Source organism: Oenanthe melanoleuca, chromosome 2 (genome assembly GCF_029582105.1).
Source record: "Oenanthe melanoleuca isolate GR-GAL-2019-014 chromosome 2, OMel1.0, whole genome shotgun sequence".
NCBI lineage: Eukaryota > Metazoa > Chordata > Aves > Passeriformes > Muscicapidae > Oenanthe > Oenanthe melanoleuca.
Window position 1 is genome coordinate 107,353,974 of NC_079335.1, and position 16,203 is coordinate 107,370,176.

At 44.4% G+C, this 16,203-nt stretch overlaps 1 protein-coding gene across 1 annotated transcript; it reads right to left on the reverse strand.

Moving 5' to 3' along the window:
• Positions 1-902: 902 nt before the first annotated feature.
• On the reverse strand, positions 903-11,027 carry GGCT (gamma-glutamylcyclotransferase). Its single transcript, XM_056485392.1, has 4 exons — positions 10,805-11,027; positions 7,488-7,633; positions 4,308-4,443; positions 903-2,397 (listed from the first exon to the last, which is right to left on the reverse strand). Exons 1-4 carry the CDS (start codon positions 10,925-10,927, stop codon positions 2,248-2,250), a joined length of 555 nt encoding a protein of 184 aa, XP_056341367.1. The 5' UTR covers positions 10,928-11,027; the 3' UTR covers positions 903-2,247.
• Positions 11,028-16,203: the final 5,176 nt, after the last annotated feature.

A 16,203-nucleotide genomic window follows, 5' to 3' on the forward strand; every position in this document is an offset into this window, starting at 1 on the left:
GTCACACAGCGCCAGCCGCCGCCTCCCCCGGGCGGGACGGACCCTCCTGGGGAAGCTCGAAGGCGCCCCCGAGTTTCCAGCTCAGGAGCCCGCAGCCGCAGCCCGTCCCGTCCCACCTTGCAAAGCCTTTCAGGCGGTCCCGCACAAACTTTGCTCCACAGAAAGCAGACACTGGAGCTCCCGCCCGCCAGCCCCGACCCCAGCGGCCCGCCCGCGCCCCGGCCCTTCCCCGGCACTCACCGCGGCGCCGAAGGCACGGAGCCCAGGGGAGGAGCCCACGGGCGCTGCCCTCACCCCTCCGCCCCACACACGGCCTCTCCTCCCCGGCGGGAAGCGGCTCCTCCCCGCGCAGCAATGGCCCGAGGCTTCCCCTTCGCCGGCATCGCGTTCCTCTCCGCAGCCCCCTCCTCCCCGGAGAGGTGCCAGGGGTCCCTCGGCAGCGACCCTTTCCCTCGGTCCAGCTTCCTCCCCGCAAGGCTACTGCCAGGGTATTACTTCTGTTTGCTTCACCCATGTTGAGGTTGAAAAGCCCTCGAGGACTTTTCAAGCCCACAAGGTAAGTGTAAGGCAAAAGAAGTGGTGCTTCTTTTTCTGGGTGCAGAGGAGTGTTTCACGCATAGTTTTGCACTCCCTACTGCCATTGCATCCATTAAAAAACACGAACAGCTAATGGAGGCTTCAGCTGCATTCCCACATCGCCAGTTTTCTTATACATAAGCAAGGCAGTCTGTACAGGGAGGGCGTGGAGTGTCCCTCTCCGGAGACATTCCAAACCCACATGGATGTGTTCCTGTGTCACCTGCACAAGGTCACCCTGCCTTGACAGGGTGTTGGACTGGACGACCTCCAGAGGTCCCTTCCAACCTTAACAATTTGATTCAGTGATATTCTTGAGGCAGAGGTTTGGTAATCATGATTTTATTTACTAAAACTAGACAGTGCTAATACAGAAAGTACCATGTTTTACAGCAGTCACCGTGTCCAGCTCTGGAAAAAGGCATATTACATCAGGACAGCAGCTACACATCCGTGGCAGAAGTTCATAGAAAACATTTTATACAGAGAAGACATGGTCAGTCTGTTATTTTATCATTTGTTTATCTAAGTAGTCACACAGTGACATCAATTATATCTTACCTCTCTGTACATCAAGAGAAAAAAAATACACTGTAGAGAAGATAAGCCAAATTTCTGTGATTTGACATCTTCCACGTTGACAATTTTTCCTCATCCCCCATAGATTAACTGCAGAGGTTGCAAAGTACCATGAAGATAAATACTCTGTATGTTACAAAAGCTTCCAGTTTTGGGTTGGATTGTCAAAGCTGTAGAGGGAAAAAAAACAAACAAAAAAACCCAAGAGGCCAAGCCTGTTCATTTAGGGTGAAACACACAAAACCACAGAATAAATGTGCTAGGGCTCAAAGGAGACTTTCCAATTTTACTGGACCAAGGCCTAGATAGGCAAACAAGGCAGTCAAGAAGCTAATGAAAAAAAACTCTTGGAAATATAAAACTAAAATGAATTCTTTAAAAATCTCTTGGCTATAGCTAACCAGTTCACCTACAACAACCACTAGACATTGAAAGGAGGAAGCTGTGATGGTATGAATGAGATGCTTTGCTGAATGTTGTCTTCACGCCTAGACTGCCTATTGGACTTATGCTTTAAAACATGTAAGGAGTTAAAAAAATTCTACTTTTCTTTTTTTGTTAACTATAAAACAGGAACAGAAACTCCATAGCATCAGATAGATTGGGCTTTAAACCATTAAAAGAAATAGCAGAGAAAAAGGTTTAGCCTTAGAATTTTGAGTTTACTTTGCATCTAACAAATGTAGTCATGTATAAATATAACTTTTACAAAGAGATGACCTGATCCTGCAGCCCTTATTCCTCAGAAGACAACAGGTGCCAAAATTCATAAAGATGGCCTTTTTCTTTTAAAAAGGTCAGTAAACTGGACCTGAAGCACAAAGTTGCATGCAGCACTGCATGACAGTTATAGAAAGATAATTTTTAAATCTGCAATGTACTTTCAGCATGTACTTCAGCATGTATTCAAACAATACATACAAAAAGAAGTTACCAGTGTCAGTGTGTCTTCAGACTGCAACTTATGTCTAATGGTTTACTGCAGATGCACAGCAAACTCATCTTTTCTTGATAAATAAAGAAAGTGTTGATCAGCACAGTGAGGAGAGGTATCTAAATCAAGGTAAATGGCCAAGCAAATGCAGAGGTATTCTATGCAGAATTTATTTTCTCTGCTTTAACAGCAGCTTCAATCTCTTCCATGATTGGCACCGGTCCTGCATAGTTATTAGTTTCAATAGCTTCTAATTTCTCCTGATAATCAGTTGGCAAGCCATTCTGTTTTGCACCCATGCAGATAACCTACAATTAAAAGGGGGGAGAAAAAAGCCTTCAGTAATAGAAAGGAGAGACTCCAAATAATCATTTGAGTATGAAGAACCATGTAAGTTACACAGAAAATTTATCTCAAATAATGCTATTTGTACCTAAAGTTAGCCAAAGGCTTCTGGGATACCACTGAAGACCACAAAACCGTGAACAAAATTACTCTGAAAAGGCTTTTAACTACCCCTGAGAATCTGATGTGTTATTTGAATTGCACAAGACTCTGTAATTAAGCTCTTATTCAGTTATCCCATTCTTTCTTCCAGATAGGATGATAACTTCAATAATATATGATGCTTCTCACTCAGGTGTGACAATAAAGTTGGCCAAAGATTTAAAAAGTAGTTATTTTTAAACTAACCTGTCCAAAGGATAAGAACAAGTACCTAGACAGAGTACAAGAGTAACAGAACAGACATTCAACTCAGTGAAAAAGCACTGATTCCTTAGTTTGTTACTGCAGCTTTCCTTCCATACATAAAATAAACTGAAGTATTGGTGAAGAAGAAAAGATGCAACAGTGAGAGGAAAAGAGGAAGGTGTAGGAACACAGCTTGAAGGAGACACCAGCAAGCTTGCATATAGAAATGAACATTCTAAATATGCTAAATATCCTCCATTTAACAGCATGCATATCAAGGATGAGGTGTCTGGAAAGAATGAATTTTGCCACAAAAAGTACATAACAGTGAGATGAATGTAGTTCAATCACTGTGTGCTGATGCAGTAATCTTTTAAGTTTTTAGCTCTCCTGCTTGGTTAACTTCAACAAAAAACAATATCTGGGGACAGAGGAGAACAGAACCGACAGCTGCTCCTGACAGGACCAGGAGGGAATGATAAAGTTGATAAAGTTGCCAATAGTGGAGGTCTGCACTTTCATACCAATGAGAGCTGACACACAGCAGCAGACTATGTATTTACTCCCTGAAAAGCCCTAAAGGTCTGCCTTGCCAAGAGGTGGGCTGGCAGGAAGAGGTTTGTGGAAAAGCAGAGCCTGCTTTCTAAGCAAGCCTGTCTTCAGCAGTCCCACAGCAGCTGGGCTTAGCTGTGCTCCTGGAAGTCAATTCATAGGAATGAGTTCCTCAGTTTGGAGAGGGCAGCACTGTTGGGATTTATTGGGCTCACCCCTGATTTCTTTACTTCAGGTAGGAAAAGCCAGCTGCAGTGATGTCTGTGTAGCAGCACTAAAGCTGCACCACTCAGACACACAGCCACACCACCCCAGCCTGGGCCTGCACAGATCTCACAGGCTAAGCAGGTCAGGCCTGCTGCGTGACTGGATCATGTGTCTCTGCAGAGTCAGTGTTGCTGAACAGTGTTGAAACGCTTCTGCCTCACCAGCATCAAGGGGGAAGGAACCCTGCAGTGCTCTGCAATGCTGCTGGAGTCCTGTGATGTACTGGTGATGCCTGCTAAAAGGCGACAGGTGCACTCCTGTATTAAGCCATAGCAAGTACTTCCCAATGCAGTAAAGATAATCCACGTCCTGGAAACTACAAGCCAGGTGCTGTATTTTCCTCCACAGAAACTTTCCTCTGTCCTTTCATTGGAGTACACTCATTTTTTAAACAGAGAATTGCCACATACATGTGAACAACGTCCTCTAGAAATCCTTGTGCCAATCATAGCTAATTCACAAGTTAATTAGGGGCTTCCTGTAAGGTATAACTAAACTGAAAACCCCAAACTGATTTAATAGGCCTGTAAGAGCTAGCAATCTCCTGTGAGCATCATTACAGCAGTACATTGCACAAGAACTGTTATACCTTTACAGCAATCATGCCTTCCATCCGTTGTAATTAAAGTACTTATTAAGTAGCACAGAAGTACTACATTATAAACTGCTGTACACTCTTCCAAAATTAAAGTGATGTAACACCTACCTTTTTATACTGTGGGGAAGGGGGACCAGAGACATAGTCCTTCATCTGGTAGCTTCGACAGGTCAGTGCCTCTCCTGCTTGAGTGTGGACATTAACTTCTATTGGGACATAAATGCCATCCTCAACTCCCTCTTGCCTGTAAAAGACATACATTCCTTTCATGTCAATTAACCAATCCATCTTTGAAACCAACCATGCAATTAAGCATATGGAATTATTATAACAGAATTCAAGGCAGGACATGGGTCTGTGCTTTAATATACTTAAAGAAAAAAAATAAAGCTAAATATATTTCAGTGCTTTTTGTGCAAACTTGTTTCATATCAAAAATATGTTTCTAGAGAAGCAGCAGCATTCACTTCTACAATTTCAGCTCTGTAAGAAAAGATGACTTGTGATTAACCTGCAAAATCAGAAAGAGAATACTTCTAAAGTAATTACTGTGGAAGACAGGTAGTTTGAAAGAGAAACAGAAGCAAGATTATCAGAATTAATGAGCCAGTCACATGTGCCTTAACTGCCACTCAGATAAAGAAACAATTGCAAAGTTTTATCTTGCCCATTGTGTTACATTTTAATAAGGGGAAACTTGTACAGCTTGTGCAATGCACTTTCCAATTAATAATCCAAGACACCTTTTGACTTGCACAAGACATACACAGCAGTAATGAGCTAGGTCAGGGCAAAAGAAATTTGGTTTATTTTTTAATTAGTAAAATCATGCTTCAAAAAACAAAAACTCAAAACCAAAGCTATGTATTGTCCTCAGTCACTGCCATTCAGCCACCAATGAAAATCTGAGGAAACAGTAAGAAGCAAATGAGAACCTTAAGCAATACAAGAGACTTTATATAGCACAATTAACTTTAGATGTATTTTAGCTATGAGTCATAACATGGTTTTAACCCTGATTGTCCAACTCATCTTTTTTTCAAAGACTTGCTACCATTTCAAATTATTTAGCATACATAATGTGGGTCATGTTAGATGAGTAACTAGGTTAAGTGCAAGTACAGACTGGAAACAACTGCAGATTCAAGGCCAGCAGACTACAAAATAAATCACATGGTTGTGTGAGCAAGAAAACTGTTCAGTAACGTCCATTGCTAGACTCTATGAGGGAAAGTCATGAAATAGTCTTAACTTACAAATTTGTGAAGTACAGAGGACAAAAACCCCATAGAAGTGACTGTGAGACAACAACAACAAAAAAAAAAGAATTTGAAGCCAAAGAGTTCTGCTGTCTAAGTAAAAGGTTCCTCTCCCATTTTTTTTCTATATATTACATTTGCAGCCTCAATTACACATTCCCTCCTCTGCTTCTGGATGACAAAGCACAGAGGGGTAAAAAAAAAAAAAAAAAAGAAAAAAAAAAAAGAAAAAAAAAAAGGGGGCTTTTTTTTAAAATAACATGTTAATTTCAGGACATAACTTGATGGAGAACCTACAAATATATAAGCATGCTAACAGCCCAATGATCCCAAGACCTTCAGCAGGAGCATCTGCAAGCTCATTTGAATGCAAGCTCATTTAGAAGCGACTCTCAGAAGAGCATTGTCGACCATGATTATAAAAGCCAAGAACACATCCCATTTCCAATTCACCTCAATGGCATCAGTGAGGCAACTGGGAAAAAGTAATCTGTAGTGCTAGTGTCCATGCTGCAGATTTTGGTGGTGTTACAGCACACAAATCTCTAGTACCTTAGAAAGCGTTGAAATTTATCCCATCAAACAAATACCAGGGATCTGCAATCCTACACTATCTCAGCAGCAAACAATGTGCAAACACTTATGGAAGTCAAAGTACAAAATACTGTCCTCATGGAAGAGAAACACAAAAATAGATGCTGTCAGACAGGATCATCATACTTAGGAAGTTTATGCTTCAGGAAAGCATGGTAAATCAGGAGTTTTAAGTAAAGGTCAGCAGAAAGGGGTCAGGGAGTTTAAGTGCTACTGTAAGCAAGAACAGAGGAACTCAGGAGATCTAGCAGATAAAGCAGGGACACATGAAGCTGTCCCCAAGCACAGGCATGCCAAATAGATGCCCATGCCCTCCTGCTTAAGGCTAACACTCCCAGCCAGGACAAGAGTGCTCAGTGGCCATTACCATAACCTGCTAACAGAACTTGGGCAACAGTTTCTACTGTATTTCAGGCTCAACAGAAAAGCACGTTGGAACCAAGTTTCACGGCCAGGGTTTTAAGGACATGTTTACAGAGTGAAATTGAAACAGTTCCAGAGTCAGGAGAACTATATTGAGGTAGTGCTTTCACTGGGTTTACTATGCCCTACTCCCTTGTTTTCACTAGCCCAGATTTCTACTGGAATTGTCAGTGATGAACTGCTCTGAACAATCCTTGTGTACCAGAAACAGCATGCTGTGCAGGCACATCTCAAACGGTGCAACAAGCACATGGCAGCAGGCAAAGTTTTGGAGATTACATTCTAGCCCTGTCTTAGACCCTGCAAGAAGTCATGCTATTCCTTGGGTTGTTTAACCAGGTGGTCTTTTAGACTTCAGCGTGGGAGCAATTTGCTTAGGGCTCCTCTTAGTTACCAGGCACAGGTAAAACATTGTCCACCATACACTGTAATGGTGTAGTCAGGCTCTTGCATTCAAAGGGGAAAACACTAACACCCCAGCTTCCTGCTCCTCAAGCTCACAAAAGTTTACATCCTTAGAAGAGAAGACAGGTTAAATAACTTCCTTAAAAGGTCCCTTTGCCTGTATTAAAGATCTCTCTTCTGCAGTCTTGTCCTTATCACTTCCTTTTCTACTACAGCTGGAGTCTACAGATGTATACAGACACATTGATGTCAGTCTCAAAGGAAATTCTCCGTAGAGTAATGGGAAAAACACCATAGGACAAATACAGATTTTAGAATCTTATAAAAGACTGGAAATTGGGAAGACAGGTTAAAAAAAATGACTTCAAATCAAGGTCCACAGATTGTTAAAATACCCCTAAAAGTAGCTTTAGCTTTTAAACAAAGTTATTTTAATCACAGATATGTCTGAAGTCAATACACATACTGTGAAATATAATTAATATTAAAATCAAAAGCATCTTCTTGATTCCAACACCATAGCTTCCACACAGCTCTTTACCAAAAATTGACTAATTTTCAGTCGCTCTCTAAGACAGTAGAAGACAGCAAAACTTAAGTCACCTACTTATCCAGTGAACTTAAATTGCAAGTGTTCATTTTCCACACTATTCCCCACACTTCATCTCCGGGGCTCTGAGCAATGGTAGCTGTACCTCCATGCCAGACAGAACTTGTCCTGCCTTGATGATGGCCAAACTCGAGCTTAAAATCCTGCAAATGAAAGCAACACAGAGAATCAATTTCCACTTAAAATAAGAGCTGTTGGCTATTCTTGATATGAAAGGACAGTGGTATATGTAGCCAGTTGGAGACAAAGAAGGAAGAACAGACAGGTTCCACTTGGTGCCAAATCCTTTGCAGGTTTTTCTCATAATCTTTAATGCTCCTATGCAGGATCCAGGGAAATAGTGAAGGTAAAAAAGTCTACAAGATGATCAGCTCTGGGTCCTGTCCTCATGCACTAATAAGACTACCTAATTATAAAATACCATCCCTTGTATTTTACAATGTTTTGTGTCATGTCATCTGGAACATTCTTGGGTATTTTTAAGTCAAGGTGGATGTCTCCTTCAGTGAGCTTATTCAGGTTTTTGCAAGTAGAAACATTCTTTTAGAAAACAAGTATCACTTTTTTTTACAAGCAATATCAAATAGAAGTATATATGAAAAAGAGAATAATGGGTTATTCAGTGTATAAATCAATTTCTCACCTGACTCAATACACTCAGTATTATTACTTATTACACCCTACTTAGCTAATTTTTGGATCCTTCCCTAGCAGTGTAGAAGGGAACCCCCCTGCCCAAGTTCAAATCACCAAGCTTTAAAAAAAGACTACCTGCTTAACAACAACAACAAAAAAAACCCAAACCTATGCAGCCCCACAGCTTTGTGTATTTCTTACAACCACTCTCCTGAATTTGATTTGAAACACAGACACATACACATTAATATTCCCTCTGAAACACATCACTCCCTTGTAATATGTCCTAACAGATATAAGAAAAAGGTTGGAAAAAAAAAAAAAAAAAAAAACAACCAAAAAAAAACAACAGAAAAACAGTGCTTATCAGAACACCTATCGATTTTTGTGTGTGTGCAGAAGTGACAGCAGCCTGGCAAAGCCACATTGTGCTCCATCAACAGTCATGTTCCTGCCCCATAAAATGTCCCCTATTTAACCAATTTCACTAGGAAAAGGTTTACTTGGATGCACCAAGTTATTTGCACAAAATCCACTCAAGTCACAAACTGAAGTTACAGATGAGGACAAGTGATTGCAGGGCAGTCCCAAGTAAATATCTAGATAGAATCAAGTACTCTCACTGCAGTCTCATTAAAAAAAAAAAAAAAAAAACCAAAACACGGGAAAAAAACCCCATGAATTTTTACTTTATTCCTCCAGTTATATTTTCTTGGACCTGACCTGCACTGAATAACTGCAAGGAGCTGTATAAAATCATCAGGCACCACCCAAAAAAACAGCAACAAAGATCACACAGAAACAGCACAGTTAACTGGTTCTGGAAGCAGGAAACTCTAAATTACACCATGTATGCAAGTGCGTCAGGCACTGCTGGGAAGATGGGAAAAAACACAGTAGATACTTTCTTGGGTCAACAGATTGTTCTTTGGTCCTTCTAAGTACCAGTGTAATAACCTTTCTGTACTTGTTACACATCCCATTTCTTAACAGCTTTTTGCTAAATATTAACAAAGGCTCAAAAAGTAAAATTAGAGGGAAGCTTAGCTTAAGTTTACCTAAGGTTTTTACTTCAGTTTAGGACCCAAAGCACCCTGGTTACAGGCTGCTTCTCCTTTTGTTAAGCCCAAGTGGCACTATCACAGAGCAATAAACAGGAATCAGCTCCAACCTTTCTGCAGTCCCTCACTCCCTAGCATCAGTGATTTTCCAGCTGGAAGCAAGGAAGTGAAAGCCACCCGGTGTCAGCATGGAACATAGCAATCGGTCAAAGGCCAGCTAGAGAAGGCAGCCAACTTGCAGTGGGGCAAGAGGTGCTTACTGGCTAACCTGGAAATCGACCTGAGAGCTAGGAGAGTGAAAAAGCTTGCTTCCATTTAAAGATTAGCACGCACTGATAGTGCCCTTCTCCCCGCCTTCAAGGTCTGATCCTGCAAGGTGCTGGGTTCTCAGCATGTTCAGTGGAGGGGCAGCTGTAAGTTCCTCATGCTTTACAGCAGCAGGCCTCAGCTGCCAGGTTGATAGTCCAAGAGACACCAAGTATCTGACTATGGGGAGTTTATTAATGACAAGTTTTAGGAACTTCTTCATACACTCTTAACATAGAGAATTTCCTGCCAGTTACTCCAAGAGAACCTTCAAGTCATCTTTAAGTGGTATCAATTGATGCTCTGTTCCTCCAAGCATCCTTCCAGTTGCACAGATCTGTACATCAACAGCTTTAATGACCACAAAACCACGTGTTTCCAAGCCTACACTAAAGCCAAGCTGATACAATGGTATCTAATAACCCGGGCAGGGAGAGAACTGCCCTGTAAGGTGTATGAAAGTGTCAGCTGCAGATGTGCAGAGCTGGGTGAAAGCTCCCATCTGCTTGTCACACAGTACGGGGAGAACTCTTGTTTCTACTAGGGTCACCTCCCTCTCAACTGGTTTGCTCAAAGCCCCATCCAACCTAGTCTTGAACATCACCAGGGAAGGGACATCCACAAATTCTCTGGGCAACCTGTTCCAGTGCCTCACCATCCTCGCCGTAAAGAATTTCCTCCCGCTACTTTACGTTCCCAGCTCCACAGTGCTTTAGACCCCGGGCCATGGGTCATGGCTGGCAGCAGGGAAGGTAGATAACGCCGCAGCAGTGGGACTACCACAAACATTCCTTCTGCTGTGGGCAGCCCCGCAGCGGGCCCTGGGTCGAGAAGCACAGGATAGCCAGGGCTGGAAGGGACCTCCCGAGATCATCTGTCCAACCCCTCCTGCCAAGGCAGGGTCACCTCGAGCAGGTGACACGGGAACGCGTCCGGGGGGGTTTGGAATGTCTCCAGAGAGGGAAACTTCACAGCCTCCCTGGCCAACCTGCTCAGCGCTCTGCCTCCCTCAACACAAAGAAGTTACTCCTCATGCTGAAACTCCTTCGGGTTTACTTTACGCTCATCGCTTCTTGTCCTGTCTCTGGGCGCCACGGCACAGAACTCGGCACCATCGCCTTGACCCCGCCTGATCCGTGCTGGGGCCTTCACCGTGGGAGGGACGGACGGGCTGCAGCCCCGCACCGCACCACAGAAAGCGGCGGGGCTCCTCGGGGGCACCCGGGCGGCCTGCAGGAATGCGGGGCTCCCTGCGGGAATGCGGGGCTCCCTCAGCCCCCCCGCGGCCCCGCCAGCCGCCCCCTCACGCACCTGCAGGCGCGCCAGGGCGCAGAGCGTGGCCGAGGGGTTGCGCAGCAGCAGCCGCTCCCGCAGCAAGTTGCTGCCGTACGCGAAGTACAGGAACCAGCAGCCGCTCTCGCCGCCCGGCTCCATCGGCCCGGCACAGCCCGACCCGGCTCGGCACGGCCCCGCCGCCGCTTTAACGCCGCCCTCCCGCCCCGCCTTCCCCGCTGCTTCCGCCGCCGCGCGGGCCGTGACGCAGAGCGGCGGCAGCGCCGGGGGAAGGCGCGGGCGGGATCCCGGCGGGGCAGGGCCGCGGGCAGGACGGGAGAGAGCGCTCCGCCCCTCCGTCCATCCGCCCTCTACCCCTCCGTTCATCGCCCTCTACCCCTCCGTTCATCGCCCTCAGCCCTTCTGTGCATCCGCCCTCAGCCCCTCCGTTCATCGCCCTCAGCCCTTCTGTGCATCCGCCCCTCAGCCCCCGCGTCCATCCGCCCTCAGCTCCTCCGTCCATCGCCCTCAGTCCCCCGGTCCATCCTCCCTCAGCCCCTCCGTCCATCCGCCCCCAGCCCCTCCGTCCATCCTCCCCCAGCCCCCCCGTCCATCTCCCTCAGCCCCCCCGTCCATCGCCCCTCAGCCCCTCCGTCCATCCGCCCCTCAGCCCCTCCGTTAATCGCCCCCAGCCCCTCCGTCCATCGCCCTCAGCCCCCCCGTCCATCCGCCCTCGGCTCCTCCGTCCATCGCCCCTCAGCCCCCCCGTCCATCCGCCCTCAGCTCCTCCGTCCATCGCCCTCAGCCCCTCCGTCCATCGCCCTCAGCCCCCCCGTCCATCCGCCCCCAGCCCCTCCGTGCATCCAGCCGGGAGCGGGGAACGGGCGGCGCTGGCCGGGCTGGGCTGCGGGGCTGAGGCGCACAAACCCAGCCATGAGCTCCGCGGCTCAGTCTCCTCCTTCATCTGGCTTAGCTCATGACGCTGAATTCTCGGTTTGGACAGCATGGGAAAAACACAAGCTGTAGGAGAAAACTCTCACCTTGTTCAAGATCTACATGCTGTTTGAAAAATCATCACAATTGTTAAAACTCTTGAGTGCTGAGAAAAAACGAGAGGTTGGTTGGTTGTTTTTTTTTTTTTTTTTTCTTTTTTTTTTTTGGTTTTTTTTTTTTTTTTTTTTTTTGTTTGTTTGTTTGTTTGGGTTGTTTTGTGTGTAGAATATTGAAAGTTCCAATAATTTAAAAAGTTACAAAAAGCTGGCTGGCTTTCTTTCAGAAGAATGCCATTTTGATACAGAAGAGTAACAATTGCTGCATGTTTAATTATAATCCCTACATAAGGATTTTCTGTTTAGAAGGAAACATCTACCTCACTTCCCGAGGAGCGGCTCAGAGAAAGCTCGAACAGGTAGCACAGCATGCACTTATGCCTGGAAAACCCTGCCTGTTCCAGCATCTCAGCAGCTTCCTCTGGGGCATCCTCTGTGGGGAGGAATAGGCTGTCAGTGAGCAGGGCCTGCAGCCCCTGGTACCCAAAAGAGCATCCTGGCCACCTCTGAGATAGACAGTGACGATTTGTAAACACAAATGTGCAAAGGTAAAAGGCGAGAAGATGCTGGTGTGTGGGCAGGCAGAGCTGCACATCCATGCACGGAGGCACTTCCTCTCCTTCCCTGACAAAAGCAAAGCTGGGATGGGGTAGGAGGAGCCCTTATTGCTGGCTGCTGAAGCAATGTATACATATGTATAACATAGGCACGGAGGGCTGTAATTAATAGCATACTGTTAATGGTGAGATCCCACTCATTAATGCAGTTGAAGTAGTCCTCAGCAAGAGTTGGCTTCCTGAGCACAGGCAGCTGCTCCAGAACCCCTGGCAGCACAGTGACTGGCCTCTCTTAACCTCTCTCTGTGCCTCTCTGGGCACATCCTCATCCTGCAATATAGAAGGGAAAGCAGCTCCTTCCTTCAAGGATGTGGTCACTACTCCATTCAAATCCCCGCTCTACTTTTCCCAACACATGCATTGGGAAAGACAGATTCATCATAATAAAGCACATAATAAAGTGACAAAAGTGATTCTGATCCTACCTAGTATCTTTCTACTTTTAGGGATTATTTTTCATATGTAGGAACCAAGTACTGGAATTACACAAGTCATAGGAATATACAGCAAAACTCCCTCACTCTCACTCCTGACAGCAACCAGTAGCCAAGCCTCTCTTTTGAAAACCTGACTCTGGTATATGCTTTTAGTCCCTTTTCCCTAAAGACATGCAAACTCCATGAGAAATGTCTCTCTCATCTTCCATCAGCTTCTGGCCTGTTGCCTAATTTCAATCAGAAAGCAAGGGGTTTCAAAGACACCTAAGTTTCAGCTGATCTTAGGGAAAGAGTAGAGAGAACAGCTGTGAGACAGCAGGGATTCCACGAGGGAAGCTTCCAGAGGGGCCTGTAAAGCCCAAGGGACTAAGCCTACTGGTGAACAGGTTTTCCAGCCTAGGTGCTTGCTGTACTACATGTTTGGGCTTTATATGACCTGTCCCTTGTGAGCTGAGATGGATATTTCTTCCTAAACAGAAAAAACGTATATATGAATTGTAGTAAAGCTTATAACAATTGTTACTCTTTAATCTCAAAATTACTTTCTAAAAAAAACCCCAACCAGCCTTTCATAACACTTTTTAAGTTATTGAAACTTGAAATTCTGCTTATAAAAAGCCATTCTTTTTATCAACACTCAGAGTTTCAACAACAATTGTGATGATTTTTCATTCAAATTTATTTTCATTCAGATTTTGAACAAGGTGAAACTTTGTCCCTAAAGCTTTTGCTCTTTGTCATGCTGTTCAAATCAATACTTTAATGTTATGAGCTAAGTCAGCCCCTGATCTCATGGCTGGGTTTGTACATCAGAAAACCTCTGTTAGCAAAGGCAGCTAGAAAAATTGCCACCAAATTTATGGAAAGAGAATAAGTTTTAAACACTGCCACTTGCAATTCCAAGTATTTCATCCTTCAAAAAGGCCTTTTCAATTAAAATCTTTTGAGGTTTCCATTTTCTGCAGTCTGTACTAAATACCAAGCCTCTTCTCTTTATCAAGAAACATGAACCAATATTTCCAGGAGCGTGGTTTTGGTATGCATGGTAGATGTAACATGATACTAACTCAGTTGCTATTTGAAATACCTAGGTAAGATCTCTGGTGATTCTTTTTCTGAAACTGATTCAATCAATTTGCACTTCTGAAATCCATTTCTTCCCAGCTGGCCAGTCTGATAGCAAGGCAGCATGGAAATGAATTTGCTCTAGATTGAAATCTTTGCAAGTCTTTCTGCTGATGTATGTCCAAATCATGACCAAATGGCTGTTTGTGCATAGGGAAATACTTGGGCACTAGAGGCAAACTTGCTTGGAAAGTTTACAACAACAAGAACAGGGAGGAGGATCTTTCCTTTAGGAATTTGAGTAGAAACCTGCCAGGCTTTGGTGGTGCTACCAGATTTCACACTTCTGCTGCTTCATGACCTTTTCAGGTGAAAATTAACTCTCCAAGAGAGGAGTGCTTTAAATGAAGTCCTGGTTTGTTTGGGGTTTTTTTTTGAGGTAAGTCAGTTCTAGGTGATCTCCAGAGCAGCTGTCATGAGACCTGTGTTAACCTGTTTGAAGCCCCAAACAATTTGGAAGCATTGTTTCCCCACAAAACCTGCGCAGAGTAAGCAGTCAGGAGTACGCCTCCCACTCGGGACCTTCCCAAACATGGGAGAAAGCTCTGGATAGCCACAGCTATTTGTGCATTGTCTGTGGAGGAGATCAACAGGGTTATTTATGCAAAGAAAGCAGGAATTTGTTTCTATCAGGTTTTTCCTAGGTGCAGTATATTACTGAGCATATCCTAGGCAGGTTTTTAGTGGGGAGAAAAAGGAAATTAGGGGAAAATAAGGAATTAGGGGGAAAATGAGATGCAGTGGAGTAAGTAAAACCTCCCAAAATGTCTGCCAGTCACTCAACATGCCTGCCTGTCACTCCCTTTACACCCCACAGTTGTCCCTGCATGAGCCATAATTGATATTGCAGAAAGAAAAGAGAACCTGGAGGAATAATAAGGACAACTGATGCAAATGAACTGCGTGTGCAGTCCTCCCCACAGCTTTTCACTCCTCCCTGAGGAGACCTAGTAGGATGTACTCTGCAATTAGTATTTCATCAAAATGATACCCTTTTGCTGCAAGATGGTTACAGCTGGTGGTAACTTCTTAATACAGTGTGCAAGGTCTGGGGATCTGCAGAGATTTCATGTCCATGCAAATGAATGCAAATGATTTTACAAGGTGTCATGATGTTGCTGTGCTTGTTCCTTCCTTACAATACAGGGACCATGCTGTCCTGCAGAAACTCAGCCTCTTTCCCTGCCCTGCTTGACAGAATAGCCACTAACACATATGTCTTGTGGCTTGGCCCCATTGACAACCAGGAGAAATATCCACCATTCATTTTTCAATTCTGTTCTCACATGTTTCCAGTCATTTAGGAGAGGAGCTATTAAAATGGCTGGGTCCATGCATGTATCCACCTGCCTTTTTATTTTGGTTCTGCCCAATGCCAGTGTGAGTTTTAGGCCCATCCTGGGGCAGCCCTGAGCTCTCCCTGGTGCTTGGCGTGGTTCTGAGATGTCACTGTGTGGTCAGTGCCATCTGAGGTCTACAGGTACTTGCATGTGTGACTTCAGCAACTGGTTAATAAATATTGACAGATACATCTTGTTTCAAAGGAAAAATGCTATATTGTACTGCAGAGACTGTACTTGGCACCCAGTGTTTTTATCTTGTGTATGAATGTACAGTGGGAACAACTTAATAGCGGGAACAACAACAAAAATCCCTGTGTGTCAGAAAAAGGGGTTGACCCTGAGCATCTTTGTGGAAGTACATTCCAAATCTGTCTTTTTTTTCCCTAGGACCTAGTTTTTAACTTCCCTTATTGTAAAGCTCTTCTGAATGATAGTAGTTCTCTACTGATATGACACAAATGGTTTCATGAGATTTTTCTCAATCCCTTCATAATGAAATCTCTTAGTTTGCTGTGTCAAGAGGATTTACCAGTGTGATGTTTCTGTGTCCTGTTGTCTCAGGGTGCATTATGTTCTCCCACCACAGAAGTGATTGCTCCTTCCAGAGGAGTAGTTCACATTGCCATCTGCCTCTGGCAAGGGTTTGTGTCTCACCAAATACCAAACAGGTTTTCTGTCAAGTCTGTCAAGTATTTGAGCCTTTTTTCCCATGCAAGTTATGACTATCAAATGCAGACCACAGATAAAAAGGGTGTATCCTGCTGTCTTTAGGCAGCTTTGCTATTTAGTGTTATTTTTACAATGTGTTTCTGGTTTGGTTTTTTTTTTTTTTTTTTTTAATTATCTTTAACACTTAGTGTTATTTAC

What these genes read in the sequence shown, in the direction of transcription:
- GGCT (XM_056485392.1), bottom strand. Translation starts at nt 10,927, where the DNA reads ATGGAGCCGGGCGGCGAGAGCGGCTGCTGGTTCCTGTACTTCGCGTAC. An exon ending in GCGCCCTGGCGCGCCTGCAG is followed by an intron (nt 7,634 to 10,804) that starts GTGCGTGAGGGG and finishes TTTCATTTGCAG; the next exon opens with GATTTTAAGCTCGAGTTTGG. An exon ending in CTTCCCCACAGTATAAAAAG is followed by an intron (nt 2,398 to 4,307) that starts GTAGGTGTTACA and finishes TTTTAATTGTAG; the next exon opens with GTTATCTGCATGGGTGCAAA.